Below are 22732 nucleotides of genomic sequence, written 5' to 3' on the forward strand. Positions count from 1 at the left end.
GATGTTGCTACTAAATGGAGAAAAACCAATTTAAAAAATAAATAAAAATTTCGATTGAAACTGTCTGTCAAATGGCAATGCAGAGCTATTGGGTTTTCCTAAACAGCATTTAAAATGCTGGAAGATAGTTCAAATCTAGTAAATGTCGTTAATGATTACAAGTCAGTAGAAGTCTGCATGCCTCAGTACATCCCCTGGCAAAGCAGCCACTTCAGCACTCAGTGCCCTCAGCAGACAAAAGATATGAAGTCTGAACAATCTCATTATTATGGGCTAGTCTGAATTTCCACTTCACCAACAACAGTTTTTCAATTGAAACAGAGCCTGTCCTAGTACTGTCACTATCAGAAGGCTGGAACTCATATTGGAGAGGCAGCAATCATCTCAACCTGCCTGCCATCTCTGGTTAAACAGATTTCTTTCTATGGGATTCTCCAACTAGAGATACTGAAAAGGGAATCAGTGAAGAACCTTCCAGAATTAATAAAACAGGTTATCATGAATAGGTGATTTCATATTCCACAGCTTTCTGTTTCATCCTTTACAGAAAAAGCAAGAAGTAGCTTTATATGAAACATACAACTCATAAAATACAAGCTAGCAAAACCACTTTTTTTCTGGACAACTTACACAGCAACATCTTCTGCACTTTAAAAACTTTTGTTAGAAGACCTAAAAATATCATGAAGTCTGCAAGATACAGACTGTAATGAATTATTTGACTTTATACTTAGTATATATTCTAATTATTAATACAGAAAGGATTTTATAAATCCCATCTTACAACTCTTTGCTATAGTGGTAAGGTCAGTACCTCCCTCTGCATTTATGATTTAAAATAATATTTACTCCGATTATTTTATCCTAATTACAGAAAGAAAACTAAATTGGTCAAAGTCATTTTGGGGCCCAATATTGCAAAAAAATCATATGCCTCTATGCATTTAATTACATTAATCACTTCATTAAGCAGCACCTAAGACCCTGTGGTCAATTTCATTTTAGATTTGGACACTGAGACAGATTCATGTGATGTCCAGTGGGACCACATTGGGTCACAGCTGATATTTCCTCATGGCACATAGCAAGGAGGAGGAGTTTTTATTCTGTTCCTATATGAAAATCACAGCACAGAACAGGTTGAGAGCTAGCGTACTGCCAATAGCTACCAGCAGGGCACTCTTAAACTTCAGTTAAAGACAGGGAATGTTTATTAAATGCAACAAAATCTGTATTTTGAACTTCACCATAAAAACAAATTGTAACACAAGTTACTTGCTAAACATAAAAAACTCTGAATAAAGAGAAATAATTCATACCTGTATATTCAGAGAGACACTAATCAGAAAATTTGAAGCAGCAGCGAGTAAAACTCCCAAGAGCTGAGTCTGCAAGATCACAAAACAAAGAAATACAAGAATATTTATTAGTTTAAGAACAATATAACAGTGATTTTCTGACAGCACATTGCAACCCAATCAAAAACAAATTATTGCACTTTTCAATCACTGAGTTTATGCTACGCTGAGTAAAATGATAACAAAAAAAAAAAATCTCTGCACAGTTGACTAGGGCTTAAGTAGTAAATAACTGGGAATGGAAAGGGCATCCCAGTGCAGGAGTTTGTTTTGCTGTCCTTCAGTAGAACACCTTCTTAAATTTAAGTCATGAAAAAGGAAACTAGACAGGTCTCAGTTGAACACTACACAAAGGTATTCTTCTTTTCCAAAAGAAGAACCTGTTTTGTTACATAATCCAGAAGAAAAATCAACAACAATTGAACCGTTCATATTGGAACACAATTATCTTATGTGTTAACATATCCACCATTTGACAGGGCAGCCAGGAACATAGGTCTCCTGACAGTTTCTTTAATGTATTGTGTTATTTCATCAAATTATTTTCTAATCAGCCTGTCTAATTTTCAGAAAGATTTGCAAACTTTCTATGAAGCTGAGAAATTAAAAACATTCAGGCAGGATTCATTATTTTGGAAAGCAGCCATTTAAAAATGCCATTTCAACAAGCTCAAATAACAGGTACATGGTAGAGCTCCCTGTCTACTTTCAAAACGTTGTAACACTTTGTGCATTGTCATAAGTGTATTCAAGACCCATTCAAGGTCACTGGGGTAAGCTCTGTGAGGAGCCCCATTAGCTTGTAGAGAAGACAAACATACTATCAGTGAGTTTTTACAGACAAGGTCATGGTAACATAACCCAGCATAAGTATTGCTTGCAAGCTGTAAAGTAGCATCCAACACAGTGCTTGCAGCCTCAGCTTTCATGACTCTTCTCCAAGAAGGTACCTGGGCACCTATGAACAGGCAGTGCCTACCAGCCACAAAGACTGTTGTCCTTCAATATTTATAAAGAGCAATATGTGGTCCAAACTCTTGGAGATTACAATAGGAGATCATTGTTGTGGCTAGATAATTCCCAGACTAGGAAAAAGCATCCCCCAAAATGTGAAGAAACAACCACCTTATTATAAATGGATGATAATATTCTTAGTTAAGAGACACAGCGGAATCCATGTCTCCAACCCCATGCATTTCTGTACTGGCCTAGACTCAGAAGGAGAAGTAGAACAGAGTCACTCTGTGTGAAATGCCTGGCCAGCTGCCAGGTGTCACCAAGACATGACCAATGGGTACAAGGGGATGCAGAGAGTGGGATGCAGGAGGTGATGGCTCCCTTTGCTCACACACCCTCTGTGCCAAGTAATAGAGCCATCGGTGGCACAGCCGGTGTGCAAGAAGCATTCAATGAGAAGCACTACTTGAGTTTTGCTCATACCTTCTGGTGCCTGGCTACTGGAGGTCCTTCCCATCTTGCACCCTCTGCCCCCCACACCAGTTTCCCCAGTGGATGCTCCAGCAGCACATCCTGGGCTCTCACACATGGTGTATTTTCCATGCTCTGGGAACACCCCTCACTGGAGCAGAGGGGAGTGTGTGACAAGACGTCTCAGCACGCCTTGGCACAGATGTCCCTGCTGGGGGATTAGGCCCTAACTGTTATAGGGACATGAGCAGCCGAGCAGCCAAGCAGCCTCCTTGCACACTGGGGAAATGCTGTCAAATGCTTCCCACCCAGGGCCCCGCAGGAGTAGAGGGGATGGGTTTTCCTTCCTGAGGCTTTGATGCTGGTGGTACTACATCTTGCACAAAGTTTGGCCGCTTCACAGGTGGATTATTGCATCATCCTGCACACACAGCAGCTTCAATAAAACAGCAGTTAAATCAAAATTGTTTTCTTGCTCCCAAAGACTTGTTCTTTTTAAATGACAACATGCTCCCTTGTGAGCGGGTGGAGAAGTGGCCTTGTCAGCTTCATCATGAAGGGTTTAAGAAAAAGGAGACAGCAGGGAATAGAAAACAGAAACTACCACCTCATTTACCCCATTTTATTGCTTTCACATCAGTAATTGTGATACATCTACACTATTTCCCAGCAGAGAACCCAGTCTCTCTGCGGCTCTTTGCATTTCAGTGGCCAATCCTGCCCTTATGGCTGCATCTCTGGATAAACCCTTGCAGCTCCTTACTCCCAGCTTCCATCTGGGAGTCACAGACACCGTGCAGGACTCAGAAGGCAACCAGCACCCCAGGGAAGGCATATGGTTGGTCTCAAGCCAACCCAAAGGAGCGTCTCCATTCAGCTCTTGAGTAAAACTTGCATGCAGCCGGTAGGCAGAGGATGAGATGACACATTCCACGTGTCATCCAAATAAATATGTGAAATCCATGTATGGGTACCAACGATGACCTGAGTATCTGACTCCAGAGACTGAATCAAATGCCCCTTTCATGGCTTTACATGCTGCATGGATAGGGACTCCAGCAGGAAGTCTTCCAGTGCATTACTGGTGTCCTCTCCAGAGCTGACTGCTTTGTTACCACAATGGTTGCTTCCTCAGGTACATGTGAGCTTGGCTCAGATATCCTTCTGGGACACGCGAAATTTCTAACATGATGGCCACCCTATGTCTGAACAGAAATCATCTCACAAAAGTCAATCCTCTTCTTACAGGTTCCAGAAATTGCCAGGAACAGAAAACAGGTCAAAAACTTGGGTCTTCTCAGTCTTCTTCTCCTTTTCTGGGAAACATTGAGATGTGACCATTGCCTCAGTACTTCCCTGTGAAATACCAAGATCAGTATTTCCCTCAGCTGAGGGTGGGCTGGGACATGGGTCTGTGGGTGGGCCTGGCTCAGCAGGACCCATGACCGGGCAGGGCAGGGTTGTGGGGAGCTGGAGACCGGCCCTGCTGTGGCATGGCTGGAGCAGAGGCTGATGGCCCCAGGGGGCTGACATGGGGTCCTGGGCCATGGGCAGGGTGGGAGAGCCCCGGGGATGGGCAGGGACGGGCAGGGCTGTGCGTGGCCTCAGGGCCCTGACAAACATGTGCAAAGCTGTTGAGGTGACACTCCCATGTGCCTAACTTAGGCAACCTCCCGTGTCTGCACATCAGGAAAAACAGTGCGCGTACGATCAAGTCAAAGCCGTAGTAGCAGTCTGGGCTCAAACCTCACCCTCGTTGCTCAGGTCATTTTATCATAATGACCACATGTTTCACCTGAGCATTGCTGTTGGCATATATACTGCACTGCCTGCTCCGGACTGACATGTGTTAATGAGCTCTGTTTAGTATGGTGATAGCACCATACTTCTAAACTCCGGGCTGGACAGACCCCTAAAGATTAAAAGCAGCGTACAATACCCTAAGGAGTTCAAATATCACACGGATCCTTTCAGGGAGATGAGATGAAAGGACAGTAACGCCATGCAGCTATAGCATGGCAAACCTGTCTTGTACAGGTTCATACTCAGATATGCCAATATTAAAGAAAACAAGAGGGAACAAAAATGCACTAAAGAGGAAAATTAGATTGCAAACTTCACAAATCAGAGTGCATCTTAAATCAGCAGGCAATTTGTAAAGCGCAAGAGCTATAACATACAGCAGTGCTTAAAGCAGGAGAGAAAAAAATACCACCTCAGGCTAGTAAAACCATGCATGAGTGAAAGATGACTTGCAACAGCAGATAGGTCACCCAATCAAATCAAAATGGTTGCCGTACTGCCTTGAAGGCCACCACAACCCTTTTGTTCCCATCTTGTCACGTAAAAGGCCTCATTATTTGTGCTGTGTCTGCCATTCAACATCCTTTAGAGGCTAGAGGACCGGTGGAACAGCCAGCTTTATAAGTAATAAACACGATATTCTCTGAACACAGTTTCCAGTTGGGATATCCAGTTGTGATATCATCTGCAGCACTGCACAGCTTCCCACACATAAGTCTCGAGACAAACCTCCATGAGGGAATTCAGTTGCAGACACAACTTCAGAGCCACAGTGCTACTTCAGTCAACTAAGGACTTCTACAAGAAAAATCCTTAAATATTCAAAACTGTTGGCATAAAATACAAGTCTCTTCATCACCAAAACATCTGTCTGAACATACAGGCCATTTTGTTGGACCCCAGATTTCAAACTGTTGATGCATTCTTCCAGTGCTTCCAAATGCTTGTCACAGAAACATCCTGCCCTTAAGTTTTCCAGAAAGTATAAAAACACCGAAGAAATTTTATTTCCTTCACCTCAATATGGTTTGGAACAAGCCATGGAAGTCACTTGCTGGCTTTGCGGTTCTTTCTAGACAGTCACCAAGCACACAGACCATGGACTGAGGCTGTGGATCTGCCGACATTTTCCTCGGTGGCAGAGCTGGCTTGAGGAATGCCTTCCTCTGCCCCCCCCCCCTGTTCCCTCACTGCCTCGTTTGCATTAAAACAACTATTTGTGAGGCCTGCAAGGCTCTGTTCCAGCTCCAAACTGTTCCACTGTTTGAAATAACCCTCCCAAAACGTAGCCCATTAGCATTATGTTCTTTATAAGCCACCTGCCAACGTTTAGAGCAAAAGGAGGATCAAAATTCACAAGCCACAGCAAGGGTTTTAAAATCGTGACCCTGCACGGTTTGCCAGGGGTGACAGTGGCCTGTACAGGGGACTGAGGGGGGGCCAATGAGTTCAAGAAGGGGCAAACACCTCTCGAGCAAGGCATCCTCAGCGCTCGCCTGGCATCCCCCAACCCTGTCACGCGAGGCTCTCACACAAGCCCAGGCGTGGGGCAGGGAGGTTTGAAGGATCGGTCAGCAGGCATCCATTTGCCGAGTGAAGTGGCAACATATTGCTATTCGAAATAAATGAGCGGCAGCACGGCATATTGCTGCCTATGGTCCTGCTTCGAGCACTCATGCAGGACCTGATGCTCATTTACCCTAGCACCTTTTCACAACATTCTGGCAGTGTTTTAAAAGGGCATTTTACATGCAAGGTCTCTTTTTATTGCCAAAGTAGATTAAAGGGTTTATGGCAAATGAAAGCTAGGCTGAAATCTAAATCTTTGGCACTATTTCTAATAAATTTATCCTTTGCACACTAAAATCTGTATTGGAAACCCAGTGATGCAATTTATCCATATTACACGTATGTTTTCCTAATGCACATTACGCTTCAGTTGCCAGGCCTGTGAAATGAAAACTTAGAAAGATTAAGTTAATTTGCATTGACTTAAAAGTATATGGACATTATTTATGGAAACTTGCTATGCCTATAAATTGAACTGATGTGCAGAAAAAAACCCACTTCAAATGTACGCTGCTGGCTCGCTCATCAGGGATAATTAAACTGTTCCTCCTATTTTTCTTTATTTCTGCATTTATTTGTGATCTAAAGGTGTTTCAAAGAAGTGTAATGTCACATACTGCTTCAAAAACTACACATTTTTTTCCAGTAATTAGGATTTTGTCAGATCTCAATGGATCTTAAAAAAAAAAAGGGGGGGGGGGGGGGGGGGGGGGCGGGGGGAATGCCTTCTAAAATTCCAATTCTGAGTTAACTCTGAAGCAAAGGGAATTCAGAGTCCTTAACAAAAACCATATTTTTCAAAGAGCCACCATGTGGAATTAGGAGAGGCTTATCATTTATTTTTCACAGAGCTCTGGCTGTACTCAGTGCTTTACAGATGTATAAAGAAAACAAGGTCCCTGGTTTCAATGTTTTTCTTAGTACACTTCATATACACATATATGGGTTCAGGCCCATATGAAGTACTGAAGGAGAGCTGAAATAAGAGTAAAAGGGCAATTACCAGTGTTGGAACATGTAATGAAAATACATTTGATTTGTTCATTGTGACATAAAAGAAAAAGGACATTGTTCAATGTACAAAAAGGAGAGAAATAAAACATTTGGCACCATCTTTGTTAGGAACAGAAGGAGAGAGGAGACTTGGTAACTAAGTCAGGATAAATTTGAGTGAGGACAAGACAGTCTGCAGGTTTTACACAGCTTGCCAGGCTGGATTTCAGACCACAGTAGACAAAGTTCATATCTCATGAATATTACAGCATCCTTGCCTTTACTAGGTTTTACCTTTCATTACCTTCATTACCTCACCAATTTAAAATATACCTTTTTCCAGAAAAGAGACACTGTAAAGGCTGGAAGGACGGCCTGGTAAGTTATGAAAAGGTAAGGGAACTTGAGAAGTTAAAGCAACTACAGAAGTGGGACCCTTCTACTCATCTCCATGCTTTAATCATTTTCATGAGATCTTATTTATATTCATCAGTCTGATTAATTAATGTCCATAATGGATAACAAACTGAGTCGAATAATAGGAGTTGTGAAATATACTAAAGTAACTTTCAATGTGATCACTAAGGCTATATACAAATATATCCATCTACTATAATGTTAACAAGCATTATGAGTAGTAATTTTTATTTATTTTTTTTTTCCTTTCTGAAGGGTTACAATCAAACCTCCCAACTCCTAAATTTCAATTTCTTATTCTCAGGAAACAACTCTCAAAATTAGAAATAAATGGGACAACGGGGAAGGAGAAGAATGGATTATTACACTGTTCCTCAGGTGAATAGCCTGCTGTATAATCAAAGACTGTTTCATGCTTTTAATACTGCCTGTTAGATTACAAATAAAAACCTCTCCAATGACTCTATAACAGAGGCTCTAAAATTTTCAATCATACTTGATAACATTTTAATAGAAAAATTTTCTCAAGGACCATCGCATAACATCTCCATGGCAACTATGGAAATGACATACCCAGAAAAGCAAGAAGAGGATTATAAACTTTTGCCAGTTTCCAGGTCCCTTGGAAGAAACAAGGACGCAAGCCGGCACTGCCTGACCACCTTCTCCTACAAAACAGCCAATTGGCTCGGGGACACTCCTCCATTTCTGCCCAGGAGCAGGCTTTCTGTATATTTGTGTTAGACCCTGTGTAATTCCTGGTGCACAAGGTAAGGTTCAAGCCAGAGCACTGAAAGGCTAGGTATAATAATACGCAGAAGCTACAGCCTGGCTCACATTGAGAGGATGTGCTGCTTCTCTCCCTGCTTCTTTTGGCTCCCTGGACCCCTATATCAAGGGCCGAGGAGGGGACACAAGGCACACAGGAAGCTGGAGTGTACCCCTTCATAACCTGCAAGACGGAGCTAGCTCTGCCTGAGCTCAGAAAGACGGGCAAGCTCCAAGAGGGGCTGTCTGAACAACTGAGTAAATAGTGCTGTTCAGTGTTACAAGAAGTTGCAGGACAAGGCACAGAGAGTGCTGTTGGAGAGGTGCCTACACACAAACATGCCTCCAAACCAAACATAGCTAGCTCATTCCCCCCTCATTATTGTAGTACAAGTCTTGCTGCAGTACAAATGAGCTATTTCTAATTCCACTTAAATCAGATACACAAAACCCCAACAGCAATGTAGCCAGCTTAATACATTATTTACCATATCCTAAGAAGAACTTCTATACAAAAATCTCCCTTCACCAGCGGAGAGGAGCAGGGGAATGACATGCCTCTTCCAGTGTACACCTCTCCAGCATCACTTTCCAACAAAGGCAGGCTTGCCTCCCATCCTGTCTCAATTAATCCTCTGTTAGCTATAACTAACCCTTCCTTTGATGTGCACAGAAAACACTTCTCCACATCACAGCCCGAGTGAACATGCTCAGCTGTTGAACCCGTGTGTCACACGTGTGGGACAGAGGTAAATGTAGGCTGGAAATGAGGACACTTCCAAGCCAGTGGCGTTTCAGAACACCTTCTAACAGGAGTAACAACAGAGGAGGGGAAAAAAGAAAAGACCTGACTGCATTTAGAATGAAGTTTGATCCATCTGTTAAAAGAATTACATGATTTTATGGTAGGGAATGGGCAGCCCAAAGGCCCTTCCAGTCTGCTGTTCCTGCAGAGGAGGGGTGCCGTACATTAGTTCCTTGCTTTCCTTCCTCCACCTCACGCGCTTGGCTCTCCTAGTTTCATTTCCACAGAGACTGTTAATCATTTACAGATAGTTCCTAATGCAAAAAAAATGACTGGACTCCAGAAGGCAGAACCTTCTGGTTAGCAACATTATTCATTTTAATATAAACAACTGCTAGATTATCAGTTGTGATTTAAAAACAAGAGGTCTTGCACTCTCTAAAATATTCACACGTATGTATATGGATGCATACACACACAAACACACAACTGGATGCTTTTAATTTGCAGGTACTTCTGGTTAAAACTGTAAGATGCAAGTCTGGAGATAAATAAACTCTTTTAAGAAATGACCTCATATGCAAATTTTCTGCACTGGGCTCCTGTTTTCCCAGCTCTCTCCCTGAGACACATTACAGTTGTGCATTTTGACTTCCTGCTACAAATAGTAATCTGGTTTAAAGCATTGGTTACCATTTTGTAGGTCATGGCGGGTGCTGACATAAGGAGCATGTGCCCAGTTCACAAGAATCCAAAACATCTACTACGTAGTTGCCTTCTACTGCAGATAACAGAAATCAGTTTAGCCAGATGATCCTTTCTAGGTACCCTTATCACCTTTTTATGTTCTCTGTTGCACTTAAAGAGATAACAAGGTGGTGAGTTTTTTCCCCAGTTTTGAGCATTATTGATCTTTCAGCAACTGTACCTTATGTGGATTCTCCCATATAGAACTTGCTGTCTTTTTTTTTTTCTGCTATTTTAGGGTTAGTATAGATTATAATGGTTAGAAAGTTTCTTCTTGACAGGGATTACTAGAGAGATAAGGCCATGAAGATAAGTGTGGTCTACTCCCTTTCAGGAATTAAAAAAATTAAATTCTCTCTACTCCTTTTCAGGAGAACTGAGCACTCTTTTCATGAGTCAGATGCTACCACCTCTATGCATTTGTAAATGACACATTGCTCTTTAGTTTGTCCAGGCAGCCTCTGACCTGTAGTTGCTGTGGTTTAACTCTGGCCAGCAGCCCAGCCCCACGCAGCAACTCGCTCACTTCCCCCCCAGCAAGATACGGGAGAAAATTGGAAGGGTTAAAAGTGCAAAGACTCATGGGTTGAGATAAAGACTGTTTAATACGTAAAGCAAAAGCCATGTATGTAAGCAAATCAAAATCAGGAATTCATTCACTCTTTCCTATCGGCATGCAGGTGTTCAGCCATCCCCAGGAAAGCAGGGCTCCATCACGCGTAACAGATACTTGGGAAGACAAATGCCATAACTCCAAAAGTCCCTCCTTCCTCCTTTTTCCACCAGCTTTTATTGCTGAGCATGACGCCATATGGTATGTCATAGTCCTTTGGTCAGCTGGGGTCAGTTGTCCCAGCTGTGTCCCCTCCCAACTTCTTGTGCACCCCTAGCCTGCTCATTGGCGGGCAGCGTGAGAAACAAAAACCACCTTGATGCTGTGCAAGCAGTGTTCAGCAATAACTAAGACACCCCCATGTTATCAACACAATTCATCACAAGTCCAAAACATAGCACCATCTAAGGTACTACAAAGAAAATTAACTCTGGCCAAAACCAGTACAATAATTATTTGTTTGACTGAAGCTTCTGGAGACACTACAAGTTTTGCTCTCTGTCATCTTGACAGATGACTGAGTCTTTGCTGCATGGTACACAGACACCGAATGATAAATGTTCATGGTGCTTCAGTCACTGCAGGGAGCAAAAGATTGTCACTGAAAGAGAGAAACAAAGGAAAGAGATTACTGTCATTAAAAGTCAATAAATACAAGAACCTTGTGATGATTCCAAAGCAGGGGGGAAAAACCAAACAACAAAACCCCCACAAAACCAGAAGAGAAACGGTAAGAAATAGTAGGTTAGAGTCATAAAGCAAAGTAAATGGAGTCATGACCTATTTACTCCCAAGATGGAGCCTCCAAAAAAATTAAACTAGGTTTTGATTAGGAGTTAATTATCTGGGTGCAAGTCTATTATGTACATAAAACCCATATTTTGGTTGTTTTTCACAGCAGCCTCTTTCCAGTGGAGATATCCTTGGCTGTTGAAGATACAAAGGGGAATATAGTCAGAGAGTCACTGTGTGCCTCATGTAAGAGTTAAATTCTGACTATCCCATGATTTCTCTCTATCACAGTTCCATAATCTCTCTTCATTTCTCCATTATGGGCAAAACAGCTCGTATCACTAAACAAAGCCAAAGATGCTAGCCTAGATGATGTAAATCGACAATGGACATCATGGAGGAGAATGTGGTTATACTGGTATAACCTCAATTTAAGCAGTACACATCTGTTTAGTTTGATATTGGCTATTTACTTTTGAGCACACTGCAAATATCACTGCCACATTTCTTAAGATCTCTGCTCCAGGCCTGGCGTTGTTTTGCACACCAACTGGCTGTCTTTTGAAGCTGCTGGCAGCACGTTTCAAAGTCCAGATTAGTCACAGAATGGAAAGCGTATCTCCCAACTGTTCACATTAACAAATGTCATTCTTCTGGGACAATCTGTGGTGACATTATAAACATGAGCATAACAGTTTATACATGTCACCAAAACTCCAAATGGAATAATCACATCCTGCAGTTTCTAGGTTAGCCAAAGGTCCTCACCTCCCTTATGACTGTAGTGCACAGTCTGCTGTTTGCTCATCTTTCTAAAGCCATGGGGTTTGAGTTTGGTCAAATTTCTACTTGAGTCATTTGGATTCTTTTTATTCCTTCAAACAGGAGTTAATCAGATCCAGCAGACTCTTGGAGACATGCAAGGATAAGATTCAGACATCTCTTTTTTCGATGCCCAAAGCAGACTTCAAGAGCATAGGGAGAGAAGGATCATACTTCAAAGAGCAATAAAGTCTTCCTTGGGGTCACAAAATTGTAAGAGGCCACAGTGTCACAGGTGAGATTTTATGAGAAGGGCAACTTTTATTTAAAAAATTATATCAATTGGAATTTTCCTGTCAATTTAGCCAGACAAACTGCCTCATCAAGGAATCAAATGAAGAGCAAATGAAGCAGCAGAAGCACAGATTCAGGATGGGAGCAACACCACCTCTTTGGGTGGCAGCGATGTCCTAGATCTGCACAGCAACCTCATGAAATCTAGGAACAGGCAGGTGTTTGCCTGAGCAGCCAGACCTTCACCCTACATCACCTTGCAGCTCCCAGGCAAGCCTGTGAGACACCAAAATCAACACAGTAACCATGGCCAATTTAATTTAAAGTCCATTATTTACAAAGTAGTCTAGAAGTTGGGGGCAGGGAGGGCAAGGCGCTACACTCAGCCAGATACGTCCAAAGCAGTGTAAGGATTCAGACTCGTCCCATGCCCGGTCTTTCCTAGTCAGTGCTGACTGAGGCAAGAGAAGCACTTGCCCTGCTCTGCTGGCTCCAGACTAAATCTGATTCTGCTGCTCTGGAACACTGTGCTGAAGAATAACACCTACGTTTAAAGCCCCAGTTGGTGGCTGAGCTGGATATCAGACAGAGTGCGCACTATGCCCACAATCTTTCTGTAAAATACCATTCTGAAGCAGTCCAAAGCAAAACTAATTTCTGGACTAGGAAGGATATGTATAATTTGTGACTCAAGTTTCCTTGCATTTGCCTACTGCACACCACTTTCTGATAAGCGACAAGAATTGTAATGTTCCTTACTGCCCAGAAATTTCTGAATTAACATTCTCAAGCCTCTAAAAACAGATTAGCATAATTACAAAGCTCCTGTTTAACTCACTGTCACCTTAATCATTAAAAAAAAAAATTAAATGCACATGTTCTTTAGCGTCCTCAGAAAAACTTAAAACTCATTTTACCGTAGCAGCTGTTGGGAGAGGAAGCATTGAAAACAGTTTGAGATTTGAGAAAAACAGCCCAGTGAGGACCAGGGAACAGGCACTTGGCAGAGCTCTAGCTGGTTGTCAGCACGGCTCCAGCCCTGCGAGGGCAGTTATTCCCAGTGTCCTGGCTGAGGCGTCCAGGAGGAGCCACCAATACTGCTTTGGTCAAAATGAACTGTGAGTCATCAGCCTAAATAAAAGGGCTTTGCTCACCAGCTTCTGTCAGGCTAGGAAGCTCTCATTCAAGCAGCTCTGACAGCAATGCTGAAGAGATTAAAGTGTCCAGGACAGATGGAGGATGAGCTCTCCCATCAATAGGTTTGCTTTGGGTCTGTGTGCTCCAAGCTCAAAATGGGGAGCTGAGTTGGTTTGCTGTATCTGCTGCCCAGCACCGTGCTGGGCATTGGGGCAAAACTGCCACAGCCACCTGACTCCTTCCAGCCTTGGTAGGAGAAACCCAAGCAGGGCGATAAAGACCTGCCAATAACAGCACCAGGAAATTAGACTGTTCTGGGACCCAGAGTAGTGCCTGGTGGAAACCAGATAAGCAGGTCACTCCTCAGGCTGGCTTGGAAAGCTGCATGTTAACTCCAGTCTTTGGACTACTTTCCCACCCAAGGCATTTGTTCCAGACCTGCTGCCTCATCCCCTGCCTCTTCTATATTCAGAGGTATAAAGAGCTCCATGGCTTACTCCCACTCTGCTTGCAGTGACTGCTACATTTCCCTAAGGGATTTGAGAGTCCCAATGATATAAACATGCTTATGGTACTGTGCAAGGGGACAGGCAAGGGGTAAGACTCCCCTGTACTTATAACCCTTACCTTTGAGTAATTAGTGAGTTCCCATGCAGCAGCTGATCTTTCTTTAACCTGGAGGCTGCAGCTTATATAAGCTGTGTGCTCATTTCACACCAGACGTGGTGATCTTTACATCTGCAGGGGCAGTCAATGTTTGGCAAGGCAGAATGGATGTATGAGGTTGTAAGAAAAGATATGGGCGATCCTTTCTAACTAGTGCTCTCTTTTGCTTTCTCATGTCAGCTTCTCACTCACACTAACACTAATCAGAGCACAATCCCCAGCGGGTCAGACCTACAGCTCTGGCAGAGCCTGAAAACTTGGGTGCAAAGCTGGCCCAGCTGACAGTCCTGCATTTATATCCCAGAGCCACACATCCTGTTCTAGCAGACCTTAGTTAAATGGGGTCTAAGCCATGGAAATGCTGCTGGTTTCCCAACACCAAAACACCACCAGAAGAGCGTGCATCAGTGCTGGCAGCAACTGTTTACAATGCTTCTTCATTATAAGCTTTGACTTTTGGATTCCCTATGACCGATTCAAACAAGATGCATTTGAAAGGCTGAACAAAGTCCTCTTCCTAACTTGATTTATAAGAGCTGAAAATAACACACATTTCCCACCTAAGAAAATGGTATGCATTTTCTCCCATACACATTCCTCCATAAGATAAAGGACACTCAAACTGTGGGAACTTTCAAATCTGACAGGTAAAGAACAGCATGATGAAACAGAGTCAGTGCTTGGATACCCTTGTTTGCTTTCAGTGAACAGTTTTAGAATAAGGAGCTGGGGGGGGAGAGGAAAAACTTTTCACCATAGTCTTCACAGATAAGTATAGCAGCAGAGCACTGGGTGAGGACATGTTTGTCTCTATTGTCCCCATGCTTGGGGGACATGCTTACTGATTAAGCTGAAACAGTCCATTGGGGAGCAGACTGCAGTATGAAGTACCCAAAAGAGAGTGAGAAAATGGCATTAAAAAACCCCTACAAATCACTGGAAGTGGAAAAAAACAGGAGGGTTTGCCTTCATCTTTGAAAGTCTAACAATATCTAGTGGTTGCTTCTTGCAGAGGAAAGCTGCCCTGGTTGAAACCTGCGTGTGCTTTGGCCACGCTGCTCTTTTGGCTCCCACCTGCACTTCCATGGACACCTTGGCTTACCCTAGAGCTTTCCCTGATTGAAAACCATGGTTGGAAATTTCATTGTTTAAGTGCTTAAAATATCCTGGTGAATGTTTGTAGCATGTGCCATGAGAACTCTTTCCCCTAGTGGCAGTGCCAGCTGAAGAGGACCTCACTGTTTCTGGGGTGCTTCCTCAGCTGAGGGAAATGAAGAAATAATCTTCCTCTCCATGGTGGCAGCTCTCTGCCCTCCTGCACTGGGTCTCTCACAGCGCAGGGGCAGCAGCTCCCACGGCAGCAGAAGTACCAGCAGGGACTGTGCTGCCACTGGACTGAACCATACCCACACCTTGCTGAGGCTCAGTGGCACTAGACATCAAGCCCTTAGCAAGGCGGGGTGAATTGAAGCACTGAGGACTTTCTCCTTGAACAGGACGAGCCAAAAACCTTAACTGTGGCATTTCACATGAAATCTAGATTTCTATATTCAATAGAAGGCAGTGTAGAAAGACCTCACAACAATGTGTTTAATCCGTGGGCTTTCTTGTCACACCTGATAGCGGCCACCACTGCCCGCTGATTAGACCACACCAAGGATCAGGTTTCCTGGCTGCACATACTCACCACCTGCACAATTGGCCTGTGACAGGCTGTGATATATTGTCACGGGACAAGAGGCCACAGATCCATCTGAAGGAGCTGTCAACATTTTAAACCTCAAATATAGAGCCGAAATGATTTATTACCACAACCCACGAAATAAAACAAATCTCCAGAGGTGAGTGTCTGGGCAGCCAGTAATAACTCCAAGTTTATTAAGAGACAGGCAAAGGAGGACAAAGAAGCAGAAATGAAATTAATTTCCATCTCCAGCTCAGCTTCTGCACTTGCACAGCTACACACTGTGACTACACACAACAGTCATGTGAGCTACTGAGTTACAGAAGAAGTATTACATCCCGGCATTCACTGGCTATTGCCCCCCAGCTCTTTTCTCCTTCTCCGATACAAAGACAAACCAAGATCAATACTGTAGTTAATAATCTCAACTAATCTTGCAAATTTTTGTCCATAAACAACAATATTGGAAATAAATAAACAAACTTTGAGAAGTGCTGAGGGAAATAAAAATGGATTAAACTGAAGCAATTACATACACTTCCTGTTAGGCAGACCAAATCCACATGTGGTGGCTTCTTACATTCATTGCTCCAGCAGACCCAAAAATACTACAATAATTTTAGTTTGTCAGGAAATACTTCAGGTAACTAAGTACATATTTCATCAGATTTTACTGCACCGTTAAACACACCCATGTCCCATGACACACAACGCAGGGCTGAGACAGGGAAGGCTGTGGGAGCACAGGATCCTGTGCTGCTGATTTCAGAGGTGCAGTTCCTCCAGCAGCATCCTCCAAGCTACATCCATGCCAAGGATGCCAAGGAGAAGTCCTACCTCCGCCCTTTTTTCCCCCCTGACCATGCATTCTCCCTGCTACCCTCACGCCAATAGCTAGCACCAATTAGCCCAATCAGGGACCTGGCCGAAGAATAATTCTAATTAAAATAAAAAACAAGGAAATGTAATGCCAGCACAAGGAGGCATTATACTGCACAGCTGCTTGGACACAGGCACTTTAACTTCTTCCAGGGAACTGCATGTTTACAGATGTCATTTAACGCTTACTCTAGTGCCATGGATATCCCTAATGCATGTGTCAGAGCTGCTGATCCCATGTGGATGCCTGTGATGCCCATGTGGCACTGAGGCAGCTGTGACCAGCAGCCTAGCCAAGCCCCTCATGCTTAGGGGCTCTTGAAAGGGAATCTCATTCTTTCATGTCCTGATGGTTTGTGAGGCTGAAGAGGCTGAAAAATACACCCCCAAAAGCAATTCAACTCAGCTTTCCTGGGGTGTTTCCAGACAGATGAGATCTGATGCAGTTATAGTCCTTTGTAGAGGTAAAAAAGAAAGAGCTCCTCTTTGAAACCTAACAGAGAGGATGAAATGGCCTCAAGAAAAGGGGAAGGGAAAAAGCCTCTACATCAAGTCCTGAAAATGTGCTGATCCACTAAATCATAGCCAGGACAGCCCATTTGCCGGGAATGGAGGGAGAAAATGGTTTCTGATATTTAAGAGCATGTAAAATGTGAAAATGGGGATGCACAGAAGAATTTACCTCTTGGGAAAATTAAGGTTGGCAGCAACACACAAACCATAGTTACCCATTACCCGCTCCAAAGCTTCAACTCTGCAAGTAAATGGAAGCTGAGAAAACCAGTCTTGCCCACTGACACCCAAGCAACACTGAAAAATGATTCAGGTCTTTCCAGAAAACTACCAGATTTAAAACACAAACCTCACACAACCCACCCAAGAAGTGGAAGAGCAGGGCTGGGATGTTTTGCAAGCAAACCAATAACCCCACCATGAGGTGCAGGTGGGTGTCACCATCCCAAGGGACTTCCCTGTTTCTGCCTTCTCCAAGCACTCCCAGCCCCAGGGCCCTAACTCCCAAACTCACAGCAATCCCTGGCTCTGCACTCTTGTCTCCCATAAGAGATTCCAGCTCTGGTCCTGGAAAGCACCGCAACCAGCCATCAACCCAGGAGTCCTGCTGCTCCTGGGACCTGAGCACAGGAATTCACAGGTTTCCTTCCCTCCAAAAACATGGGGCTGAGAAATGCCTCCTGCCATCTGGATATCCAACCCAGTAGCAAATGCAGAATCCAGAGGGGGAAGGTTTGGGGACCTTCCCCAGGCTATGTCCTGCTACTGGGCTGCTCGCAGAGAACGGAGAGCAGTTAGTTGCAAGCCATTTTATGCACAATTTATACCAATACTTTGCATTGTAAAAAAGTAGTTTGTCTCTTACGCAGCAAAAAACAAGAATGTGGAGTTTCCTCCCATGCCTCCTAGTTTGTGAAGCAAAAAGCAGGGGAAAAAGGTAAAGGGTTTAATCAACCTCCAATTTACTTTTATTGTTAGCAGATGCTTCAACTTGCTAGTTCTCGGGGGCCACCTCAGTCCCTCTTTGCAGTTGCCCAAATACATTGTCAGCACTGACAGTGACAGAAACACCAATGACAAAACCCAGCGATGCTTTAGAGCAGAACCGCACAGGTCTCTGCCCGGCTGCTGCTCAGAAAGGACTGCGTGGAGGGGGAAGCCAGGGCAGTGAGGGCTGAACAGCAGGGTGACGAGGGAGCAGGTGTCAGCAGCAAACAGGCGCTGGAAGGGAGGCTCGTTGGAGGACTAGGGGGAGAGGCTGAAATAATTATCCTGCTCTCCCTGAGCCACTTCTTCCTGGGGCCCAGCATGGTTCTGCACGGCAGGCACTTACCTTGTGTGTGCTGTACCAGGGGCCGGAGAGGGGCCCGCTCCCAGTGCCCGGCCCCCCAAAGGATGCGTTCCAGGATGCCCACTCCGAAACAGGGAGGATGCCCATGTCCCTGCCCTCAGGCCCCTGCTGCTGGCCATGCCATGCGCTGTCACACCAGTGGGTACAGGTGGCTGTGAGGGGAGGCGAGCAGGAGTGGGACGTGGTACTCTCTTCCTGGTGTGGGAAAGGCTGCTCCTGTGGGTCACTCTGCTCGCAGGTGTGTGGGGCTGAGGGCTGCAGCTGCCGGTGGGCACCAGGAGACCCTCAGCTGGGGAGTATTTGTAGCATAGGAGAGGGAGGGGAGCTTGACAGAAGGTTTTGCGGCTCTTTCTCAGGGCATTCAGGTGCCTTTTTTTTTCCTCTCTCTGACTTCCCCAATGCCCCACCCTGCTCTGAAAAGGCAGCCTGGGAATTTAACTCCTTCAAATCAGTGCCTAAATCTAATGGTCAATTATTAATTCCGCACTGCTAGGTTGCAAGAGTTGGAAGTTGTTGTCCCCATATGCATACAGTCACTTGCATAAATTCTTACTTCTGGCATGTATTATTCATTTTAAAGTATTTCCTGAATAGTTTCTTTGCAGAGATTTCAGGCAAGGGGTTTGTTCCCTGGCTGTGGCTTTATCCATTCATTCTGTTAGTTTTCATTTGATCGTTTATCCTCTCCTGGGGAAAACAACAACTAAAAATGCTCCTTAAAAGGGAAATTAGGAGCTCGCAAGGTGGGAGCTTGGCAGAATTACATGGGAGACAGAAATAGGCTTCTAGAGAAGCACAGACAGGAAGAATTAAGCCACTGCATCTTCAGGCTCTGGACAAGATCACTGCTTGCAATCCAGAAAGCTCATACTGTACCTTGGAAGTATTGGGTTATATTAGTTTATCCCATTTGTCAGCTGAGCTTGAAAATGTCCAAAGTCCTGACAATTAGTGGAGCAGACAAGGTCAGTGGGCAGTTATTCTACCACCTGATACAGCAGAGTTTTCTCTGCTCTTAAGAAGTGGGATTGATTGCTTGGCTCCAGTGGGACTGGTGGTCCTACCAAGATGCAAGATGCATCAAGAGAGAAGAAGTCAACATGCAGAAGAACAGGTGGGGGACTGAGCTTCCAGCAGAAAAGGAGATATCATAGGTAATAGAAATGAGCAGCAGCAAAGTTGGCTGCAGAGAGAGAAATGAGGATACAGCCCCTCAGCGTGATTAACTTGTTCAAAAATGGAAAGAACATGCAATTACAGGAAAGAAACTGAGGTTAAATTAATACTCTCCTACTTGACCACATAACCAATGCCTGCATTAGCCACAAGTATGTTATTTGAATCCAGCCAGCTGATATAGGAAAGGCAGAAGTGGCAAGGTAGTGTTTCAGTTAGATGGTGATATAACACCCCAAAATACAAAACCTTGCGTTATAACAAGAAATGTTTTGTTCACGTGTGTGGCCTAACTTGAAATACCAGTTTCTGTGATCGCAGCTCCAGTGACTCCTCTGTAAATACTGGGGCTAGCTGCAGCCATGTATACATAGGTACACTGGAAAAAAACAGCTCCAATATTTCATGGCCATGTAAATTGCTGCAGACTATTTTTACAGCATTGCATAATTATTCTCCGGAGTCTAAGCTTATATTTAAAATAAAAAAAAAAAAAAAGTTTCCAGGCAATTTGGGTTATGGTTGCAAAAAAACCCTTTAAAGTGGAACTGGAGTGTAAACGGCTACAGTGATATTTGCCCGGTCTAGAGAGAGTTGAAACAATAGCTCAGAGGGAAGTGTGAATGGACCTATTCTTCTAACTGGAACGCTAAACTGGAAGTCTGCTGACAATTTAAGTGTCAACATCAGCTACTTCAAGGCGGATCATTTTAGCAGAAACACCAGGCTAATGTTCTTATTTGTCATCCTCAATTTGCACTTGTTGGATAGCAGATCCTGGGGTGAAGAGGAAAAGCAGCAACTGGTTGTCAAAGGTTGCTGGGCTGAAGAAACTTCTCCCATTCCTCTGCCTCCTTCACCCACAGCCACCTCTGCCCCAGCTCAAAATGGGGAGCAAAGAGGTTGATGCTTCGGCAGGCTGGGGAAGATGGTTTTGGTAGCCAAAAGCCGCAGCAGTCCCCACCAGCCTGCCAGTGACCTCTGCACTATGGTTCTCTGTTGACAAAAATGCACAAACTGGTAAGAGATTGAAAAGGAGTGTAAGGGGAGTGGGAGGAGAGGAGCAGCCCAAAATATCTCTTGAGGACAATTCTGGTTGTTTTGCTTCGTTCTTGCTGGTTCACTGCCTAAAATACAAATGTGACTGTGGTTTTGTCTTGCATAAGAAAGCTATTGGAACAGGTTTTCTGTAATGTTGTCTACGTGGAGCCATTGTTGAATTGCTTTTCAAGTTGATCTAGCAGTGATGGATTGCTGTTCCACACTGAGTCCAGATATGCCCACTCTGTCTAAACACAGACATGTGCCTTATGCCCCTTATGGCATCCTTTATTTATTAAAGATCTCTGATTGTCTTGCATGTATAAGAGTCCAAAGTTATTTAACCTTTCTTTACATTGTAATCCAGCCCTTTTTAGAAGGGAAACAGCATTTTGGAAACTATTTCTGCTCAGTTACCACCCTCCATTAGAAAAACCAACGCATTATGTGCAGTGCTGGTTTCAGGCAGAAAGTAATGCTGAGGTGATTGAAAAGGTACCAAAGCTCTTGGGACTGCCACTTAAAATATTCCGAGGATACGTCCCATGGAGTAGAAGCAGAAGATGGGATTTGCAGGATGTTTTGACGAGGAACATTATTTCCAGTTTTCAGCGGCGCTCAGCTGTGTTGCAAGCTTCTGCCTGAAGTTGAGTTCTGCTTGAGCGTCCTTCAAAGTAGGGGTGTCCTCTGCCAGGTGCACCAGTAGAATAGACCAGAGACACTTCAAAACCATGTAAATGCACGGTGTTTTCAGTGGGTACCACAATACATTAGCAAAACAGCACAGCAGAGATCTGGCACCAGAGTCAGGGACGCATCACTGGGGCCATGTTCAGAATGCACCACGTATGATTCCCTACATGTGTATTTTTGGTTATTGTCCTTGTTGTACTGTGGGGAATCTGAGGTAGCTAAAGAAATACCTCAGGGAAAATATCTTCAGAAAGGTGACCTAACTTGCTATTGCTGGGTCGGTCTGTCCTTAAGCCTAGGCAAAAGCAACAGAAGCAAGGGTTTTATTTGGATGTGGTGACTGACCCACATCAGAATCAGGAGAGGATTGAACCACCACAATGCCTGTGAGTAACACCTTGGTCCCTCTAGGTAGCACATAGCAGGAGGTAGCAGTGGTGAAGATGGAGTAGATGCTACTTGAGTTAGTTGCATTGCTAGAAAATCTCAAGGATGATGAAACTGAGCCATTTACAAGATGGCAATCTTTGACTCATCCCGTTCTCTTGCCAGTCATTTTAGGGTAGAAAAGAAGGGGTTGCACAGCCTGGAAAATGACATCCACCTTCTCTAGTGGTTCCCATCAAGCTGTTATCAGCTTGGGTTACTTCTGAAAAATGGAGACACAAGAGACTACTGTGGATTTTAATTGCATGTGTTCCCTTACTTTGATGCTGTATTTCTATGTAATACTCTTTGCCCAATCATGATGATGTTCTTCTGTTGGGTCACGAGGCTTTGCAGACTGCAATGAGTGCTTTGCTGACCTCAGGTTCAGATTATCTGTGAAGGTGCTTGATCCCTGTGTCTCCCTGAACTCTGGTTTGTCTGATAGTAGGACCACTTAAACCAACAGGGTCATTATGCAGTTTCCTACCTCTAGTTTCTTTAGCCCCCTAAAGTCATCCATGGATAGCTTGACCTGGCACCAGGGTCCCTTCATTTCAGATACGCAAGGCACTTGGGTGTCTGAAGGGGAAACAAGAGGGCCTTTCATGTTTTCCTGCTCATGTCCCATCACTTCTCTGAGCTTACACTTCATCACTGTAGATGAAACACATTCTTAGCTGCGAAGAGTCCACATCCTTGACTACTGACCTTTGTCACAGCTACCAAAACACCCTAACCCAGAAAATTAAAAAGGTTATGGTTTCCTCCTCTGCCAAGTAGGAAAACAATCCTTCCTCTAGTGTACCTAGGTGTTTCTACCACCATCTGCTCCCCACCGTGAGGATAAAGTCCAGGTGACAGGAAGTTCACTGCTGGGATGTATAGTCCCAGCTGGGTGATACAGGAGAAAGGTGAAGACCTTACTTTGACCTGC

General features: G+C 44.0%; 1 protein-coding gene across 1 annotated transcript in view; it reads right to left on the reverse strand.

Annotated features, from left to right (window-relative positions):
• Nucleotides 1-18820, reverse strand: part of NIPAL2 (NIPA like domain containing 2) — a 51135-nt gene extending 32315 nt beyond the window's left edge. The window contains 4 exon segments of the mRNA XM_074145505.1: nt 1320-1388; nt 18442-18522; nt 18525-18719; nt 18722-18820. Coding sequence (XP_074001606.1) covers nt 1320-1388; nt 18442-18522; nt 18525-18719; nt 18722-18820 — 444 coding nt within the window.
• Nucleotides 18821-22732: the final 3912 nt, after the last annotated feature.

The sequence above is a fragment of the Numenius arquata genome, chromosome 3, assembly GCF_964106895.1.
Source record: "Numenius arquata chromosome 3, bNumArq3.hap1.1, whole genome shotgun sequence".
In the NCBI taxonomy this organism is placed as follows: Eukaryota; Metazoa; Chordata; class Aves; order Charadriiformes; family Scolopacidae; genus Numenius; species Numenius arquata.